The following is a 7,490-nucleotide window of genomic DNA, read 5'->3' as shown; positions in this document are numbered from 1 at the left end:
ATGCAGTAACAAACTTGGACTGCACAGCCCAAAGCCTTTCTCCATCTCAGCAAATCATTCTGGAATTTGGATCGATCTAAACCTGCACCCGGTTTAGGTGCTGGTGGAATGCAGCAGGCCAGGCAGCATCTACAGGAAGAAAGACTGTCGACACTTAGGGCCGAGACCCTTTGTCTTAAATTTCCAGTGTCTGCCAATTTCCTTGTCTTGGACGTGTTGCACCTTGGCTTTGAAATGCAACTGCATGGTCCATCCTTTCATTCAGCATTGTCTCTGCCTGTCTCTTTGTAGTTTGAGATGATAGTTTATGACAATTTACTTCAGAATAAGTTTTATTAGTAATGTTTTTATTTGAATATCTATTCATTGCCCTTCTTCCACAGTGACAAATGATAATTTATGGCTCTTTGTTCTAAATCAGTTACCAAGCCAGTAACCAGCTTGAATCACTCAAGGGAGACAGAATCCAGCATTCATAAACTTGCATGTTGTATCCAATGAATATCTCACTAATAACTTCTTAGTTGGAAATTATCCCCAGTCCAGCAGATTACCTGGACCAGAGCTTCTGAACTGGGGATCCACAGAACACTTGGGTTCCATGAGAGGTTATAAAGGGTTTTTGGAAAAATCAAGTTGAAAAAGTAGATTTTGAAATGTTTCCACCATTGCTTGGACCTGAGAGTGAGGAACAATATGAGGAAGACTTGAGTCTTATTGAAAACCACCTGGAAGAACTGTAGAACAATTTTGATAAGTATTTTCCTTCCTTCCACACAAGTGTATGACTGGGTGAAGGACCCAGTCTCTGAATCTTCTGTTCGGCCTGCGAATTGACTTTGAGGGAAGAGGAAGAACTTTATGAACTGTACTCTGCTCATGCTCTAAAGATGAGATTTAGTGACCTGCTCCTGTGCAAGTTCTGGATTCCTGTGAAGGAAGAGTATCCTCCGATTCATAGGAAGGCAATGAATATTTTGCTGAAATTTTTAAACTTCTTACATGCTTGAGCAAGCTTTTTCTTTTTAACAAGTGTTATGTACCCCGTAACTGGGTCACTTACCAGCAAATATAGAGAGGTCCGTTGAAGTCTGATGGTACTATTTTTAACAGAATTTATTGATAAAAATACACAAAAATTATATCAATGCAAACATACAGATAATATACGTCGTCAATACTAAATCTAAAAGCGCGGGTATAATAATAGTCAATAAGAAATAGCTCTATCGTTGTCTAGGGGATAATGTATTGTCCGATGGAAATATAAAAGTCACTCAAGTTCATTCAAGCTGCAGCTTTTGGTTGGAGAGAAAGACAGATGTTTAACTTGCCCATTCCTTTTATGATGCCAATCCTTCGAGAGTCGTTGGGGGCTGAATTCCCCTTTGTTGTTAGCTAAAGCCGTTCTTCTGTGGCAAGGCCCACCAATTCCGAGGCAAATGGAAAAGGGTGCACGTGGCTTTCCACTGGCTTTCGCTATTAATCTGTTACAGGATTTTGAGCATTTCTTCTGGTGTGTCTGATGGGCTGTTCCCACAGACCCTCTTTTATCCTGACTCACAGGGTTTCAGATGTCAATCAGGTTGGGGAGGATGCCATCCCCCAACCAGCCCACGTTGCCTGATTCCTTGAGGGCATCGATGAATAGCACAGCGCTCAATACACAATTCCGTCTCCAAGAGACAATAGCCGTTATCAATGGTTCCGCCTTTCGGATGCCAGGACACATTCCAAACTCTTTGTGGATTCTGCATGTCTTTCTCTCATTTCCTGGATCTCCTGACCCGACTTAATAGCGATCTTGTGATTCTCAAAAAGGAGGGGTGGGGAGCTCAGGCATAACACAAGCATCAAGAGCAAGAAGAGTAATTGTCTCCTTTCAGTTGAATGTGAAATCTGTGTGTGTTTATCTCAAGTTCAACCCGGAATTGAGAAATTCATTGTTTGTCTTGCAAGTTTTAAAAATTTATGAAAGGGCAAAAAAGATATTGACTTCAAGAAAAGTGAGCTTAGCTTAGCTGTTTGTTTTTATTTTCCAAAAAGGTTGGCTAAAATTAATTCTCTACCCAAAAGGGCATTGATAATTATTTTTGGATGAATAGATCTACAACTTACTGATCACACTAATGTACTGTGAGCTGTACATATAATAATTTTTGCTCAGGGATTCCCAAAGGCATGAAATTTATTTCAGGGTTCCTCCAGAGCAAAAGGATTGAAAAAGGATGACCTGAAGCATCATTGTGTCTAATTTAAAATGTTAATCCAGCCAAGCAATTCCAGTTCACAAAATGGCCAATGCAGAGCAGCTTCACAAAATAGTTGCCTCCATTCCTTCGACCTCATAGCAAGAATAAAGACTGCCTGCTTCCACTGTCCTTGATTCATTCAAATTCACTGCTTTGTAAATTATAGTTATTTCAGGCCAACAGTGCCATCTGAATAACTCCAAGGAACTGCAGCCTTTGCTGCATCATCCTGCTAGTGCTCCCTTCCAATCAACTTTTGCCAGCTCCTCTCTCATACCTCCTTTATTCACTTCAATCCATTTCTGACTGTGCTGTGATACATCTGACTTTTGCTTGTACCTCTCAAACTGCAGAGTGAAGGCTATCATTTTATGATCACTGCCTCCTTTGGGTTACTTTACTTCAGCTCCCTAATCAAATCCAGTTCATCACACAACACCTATTCCAGAATGGCTGATTCCCTACTGAGCTCAATCATGAGCTGCAGAAAAAAGCCATCTTGCAAACATTCTACAAATTCTCTCTCTTGCAATCCAACACCAGCCTGATTTTCCTAATCTAGGTGTACACTCAAAGCTCCCGTGACTGCAGTAATATTAATTTTTCTGACATGACTTTTCTACCTCCCATTGTAATTTGTTAAGCACATCTTAGCTACTGTTCAGCGGCCTGCATATAACTCCCATCAGCATCTTTTTGACACTTGCAGTTTCTTAATTCTATCCACAAGGATTCTACATCTTCAGATCCTATGTCACATTTTTTCTAAGGATTTAATTTAATTTTTTTACCATTAGAGCTATCCCAACCCTCTTCCTTGCTGCCTGTCCTTTCCATACAGTCTGGTTCTTTGGATATTAAGTTCCCAACCATTATCATCTTTCACAAAGTGACACCTACCAATCTCTAACTGCATTACAAGATCATCTACCTTTTTCTGTGTACTCTATGCATTCATATTTAACACCTTCTATACTGCATCCATACCCCTTTTACAATCAAACTCATCCTACCTGTGTATTTAATATTTCAGTAATTTGATGCATGTGCTCCTCACTTAAGCTTGAAGTTAGACCCACCTTTCAGACAAGCATGTCTTCCCTTCACTTAGTTTAATGTTTTGAAGTTACAAAGTATAACACTGCCAGCTTGGATGGGATCTTCAATTAAAGTTGTAGTTGTCTCAGCCACTCATGTCCCATTAATACTGGTCCTCTTGTTTTTACCACATGCAAGCTCAGTGTGGCTTGTTGGTTGTTGTATTTCAAAAATACAAATGTCATTCCCAAAGGGAATCTTTTCTCCAGTATACGTTCTAAAATGGGTATCTGCAGACTTCAGTTTAGCATCTTTAAAATGCTGTTCAAACTCATTTAGTATCCAGTTCCATGTTAATTTGCCATTGACTTCTGGCTTAAGCCATATTGCTAATTGTTAATTTTCATATTGTAAATCTTCTCTGCATAGTCCTGTGTCACTTTCATTGTTATCAGATTTCTCAACAACAGCATGGAGATTACTGTTCCTTTTAAAACTCCAATGTTTTGTAATTTCAAAACGTTAAACTAATTCAAAGGAGGGCATGGGAGTTCAAAATGTGGATCTACCGTTGAGTTTACTTTAAGCAAGGTGCGCACGTTTCACCCAGTACTCACTCTTTATAAACCCATAAATTCCTCTGTTGTTGTGTTGAGTGCCATTGTGTCATCAACTCATGGCAACCCTATGGATAGTGTAGATGTCCATAGGGATTTTGTGGAAAGATACAGAAGTAGATGGCCAGGCTTTTCTTCTGAGCACCGGGAAGTCTTGTCACCAGAAGCAGCTTGCAGGGTGTGTGACTCCCCTTAACCTTTCACGTTCAACCATGCGGATCACGAAGAACGGAGCAGAGGGGATTCTATCTGCTGGACTCTGGAACAGTGAGAGAAATGAGAAAAACATTTAATTACTGAGAGATTTTGACAGTTTAGTTAATGGACAGAGAAAATTATCAGGGTAGTTCAAAATTCAAAGTAAAATTTAATATCAGAGTACATACATGTCACCACAAACAACCCCAGGATTCTTTGCTGCCGGCATACCTAGCAAATTTATTGAAAGGTAATTGTAAACTGTAAACATCAGGAGTTGCTAACTGTAAACAAACTGTTCAAATGCAGTAGAAATAAATAGCAATAAATAATAAGCATGAAATAACTATATAACAGAGTCCTTAAATGAGTGTAGCTATCCCCTTTTCTTCAAGGGCCTGATGGTTGAGTGGTAGTAACTCTTCTTGAATGTGGTCATGTGAGTCCTGAGGCACCTACACCGTCTATCTCAGGGCAGCAATGAGGAAAGAGCATGGTCTGGGTGCTGAGGATCTTTGATGGTAGATGTGGCTTTTCTACTGCAATGTTTCATGTAAATGTGCTCAATGGTTGGGAGGGTTGTAACCATAATGTACTGGGCCGAATCAACTGCTGGTTGTAGGATGTTCCACTGAAAGATGTTGGTGTTCCAATACCAGGCCATAATACAGCCAGTCAGCACACTTTCCACTATACATCTATACAATCTATGCAATCTTCACAATAATATTTATATGATCAGTCCAGGACAGGTCCTCTTGGATAATGACACCCAGGAATTGTAAGTTACTGACCCTCTCAACCTCTGAACTTCTGATGATTTCTGGCTTACAGTCCTCTGGTTTCCCTCTCCTGAAGTCTACAATCATTTCCATGGTCTTATTGACATTGAGTAAGAATTTGTTGTTATTATACTACTCAGCCAAGTTTTCAATCTCCCTCCTGTATGCTGATTCATCACAACCTTTGAATCAGCCTACAATAGTGGAGTCATCAATAAACTTGAATATGGAGTTGGAGCTCTCATAGGTATAAAGCAAGTAGAGTAGGTGGCTAAATACACATCCCTACTCCTGTGTTGGTGGAGATTGTGGAGGAAATATTTTGCCAATCCAGACTAACTGGGTTCTACAAGTAAGGAAATCCAGCATACAATTTCACAAGGATGTATTGAGGCCCAGGTCTTAGAGTTTACAGATTAGTTGTGAGGGGGTGATGGTGTTAAATGCCAAGCTGTAATCGATAAAGAGCATCTTGATTTGTGTACCTTTGCTGTGCACATGTTCCAGGGTTGAGTGAAGAGCCAGCGAGATAGCATCTGCTGTAGACCTGTTGGTTTGGCATGCAAATTGGAGCAAATCGATGTCATCATTCAGACAGGAGCTGATAAGCTTCAACACCAACCTCTCCAACCAATTCATCACTGTGGATGTAAGTGCCAATGGGTGACTGTCATTTCAACAGGTTATCACACTCTTCTAGGATACCAGTACAATTGAAGCTTGCCTGCAGCAGGTTGGTACCACACACTTCTGGAGTGAGAGGTTGAAGATATCTATGAATACGCTGGCCACTTGGTCGGCATAGGTCTTCAATACTTAGCCAGGTACTCTCTCCAAACCGGATGCTTTTCTGGGATTCATTGTCATGAAAGCAGCTCACACATTATCTTGAGACACTGAGAACAAAGGATAAATGGGAGACATGGGAAATGTGCGATATTTCCACGCTGTTGTGGTGGTCAAAGTGACCAAACTCATCTATAAGACTAAAAGAATTATAGAGTAGAAGTAAGCCTGGAGTAGGCTCCGCTTTCCCCTGTGTTCCAAAATTGAACTTTAATTTTAAGCATTCAAACCCTGACACAGCTGTCAAGCATCCCTTGCTCATTGCAGTCTCATCCAGAATCTCCACATTACTTGAGAAAGGACTTTCTGGAGATCCTACCTGCACCTCTTGTAGCATTCTTGATCTCCAGACTTGGATGCCTCTGATCTGACTCTCAGCAGGTTCTGGATTTCATTGTTCATTTAGTGGTACTGATTGGGGAAAACCCTGAACAATTTTGTAAGGCCACATTCATCTACAGTTTAAGTAATGTCTATAAAGGACCCTGGTTTGGTAATTTAGTTTTCCAGATCAGTTCTTGAACATGGCCAAGTCCATTGACCCAAGGCAATCCTCCCCCGACTATCGCTGTGTTGTCCTGATCTCTGCAGCCTTTCTCTTTAGGCTCTGACTATAGGCTGGTATCAGGAGTCCAGCCAAATGATCTGACTTGCCAGCATTTCATCTTAGGAAGGAATGATAAGCACTCCTTATCATGGTGCAGCAGTGAACTACTGTGTTGGGAAATCTGGTGCAACAAGTTACATGCTGGTGATAATCTGCAGGGTTTTCTTCAAACAGGCCTGGTTGAAATCACCGACTATTGCTTGAAATGTGTCGGAATGGGCTGTTTCTTGATTACCGATAGCATCGTGTGGTTTCTTGAGTGCTTGCTCATAGTCAGCCGCTGGTGGGATGTAAACTGTGGTCAGGATCACAATGAGAACTCCCGAGGCAGGTAGAATGGTGTAGGTTGAATTGTTGGTAGTTTTAAGTCAGACAAGAACCTGACATAAATCTAACGCCCGTGCACTCACTAGAATTGACTATAAAGCATTCCCGCCATCTATTTCCTTACCAGAACTCAGGATTCAATCCATTCTGTAAATGGTAAAACCTTCTGTGTTAACCAAGTCAATGCAACAAACAACTGAGATCTGCCTCTGATACAGCAGTCTTGCCCTCAGATCTTCAATCTTATTTCCAAGTGGGTACATTCTCCAACAACATGCTTGGAAGAGAAAGCCTCATCCCCCTGCGCTTCAGCCTGGTTTAAATCCCGCCTTTTCGACCATGGAAATGGCATTGGCCCATAAAAGAGTCACACTTAACCGTCAAATGTGAGATCTGAATATCATTGATATAGTTTCATAGTCCTTTCTGAGGAGAAAATTTAAATGCTGCAGGTTGCAGAGAAAATGTTTCAAAAGGAGTATACTTAAGTGGAAAACTGGCACGATTTCCTGCAGCCCACAGAGTGGCCGTTGTACTGTTGTGCCATTTTAAGGAACAAAGCTTTTCAAGCTACACTGAATTCTTCAGTCTTGAGAGGATGTTTTCCATGGTAGGCGGAAGATCCAAAACTGTGGGTATTATCTTGGAATAAGGGTCAGCTCACGTCAGAGTGAGACAAGTAAGAATTTCTTCTTGTGGCTCTTAGGAATTCTTATTAAAAGGGACAATAAAATATGGAAACAGACAAAGGATATAAATTCTTCGCCACCATTCTACCATGGCTGATTATTTTCCCATCCCCATTTTTCTGCTTCTCCCTGCA

At 40.9% G+C, this 7,490-nt stretch overlaps 1 protein-coding gene across 1 annotated transcript in view; it reads right to left on the bottom strand.

The window, feature by feature from the left end:
* Nucleotides 1-1,179: 1,179 nt before the first annotated feature.
* The window catches only part of LOC132383174 (guanylate-binding protein 1-like), a 103,812-nt gene continuing 97,501 nt past the window's right edge, over nucleotides 1,180-7,490 (bottom strand). The window contains exon 11 of the mRNA XM_059954046.1: nucleotides 1,180-4,166. Coding sequence (XP_059810029.1) covers nucleotides 4,153-4,166 — 14 coding nt within the window. The 3' untranslated portion in view covers nucleotides 1,180-4,152. The remainder of the gene's footprint in view (nucleotides 4,167-7,490) is intronic.

The sequence above is a fragment of the Hypanus sabinus genome, chromosome 29 (assembly GCF_030144855.1).
Source record: "Hypanus sabinus isolate sHypSab1 chromosome 29, sHypSab1.hap1, whole genome shotgun sequence".
Classification (NCBI taxonomy): Eukaryota; Metazoa; Chordata; class Chondrichthyes; order Myliobatiformes; family Dasyatidae; genus Hypanus; species Hypanus sabinus.
This window is presented reverse-complemented; position numbering and strand designations above follow the sequence as displayed.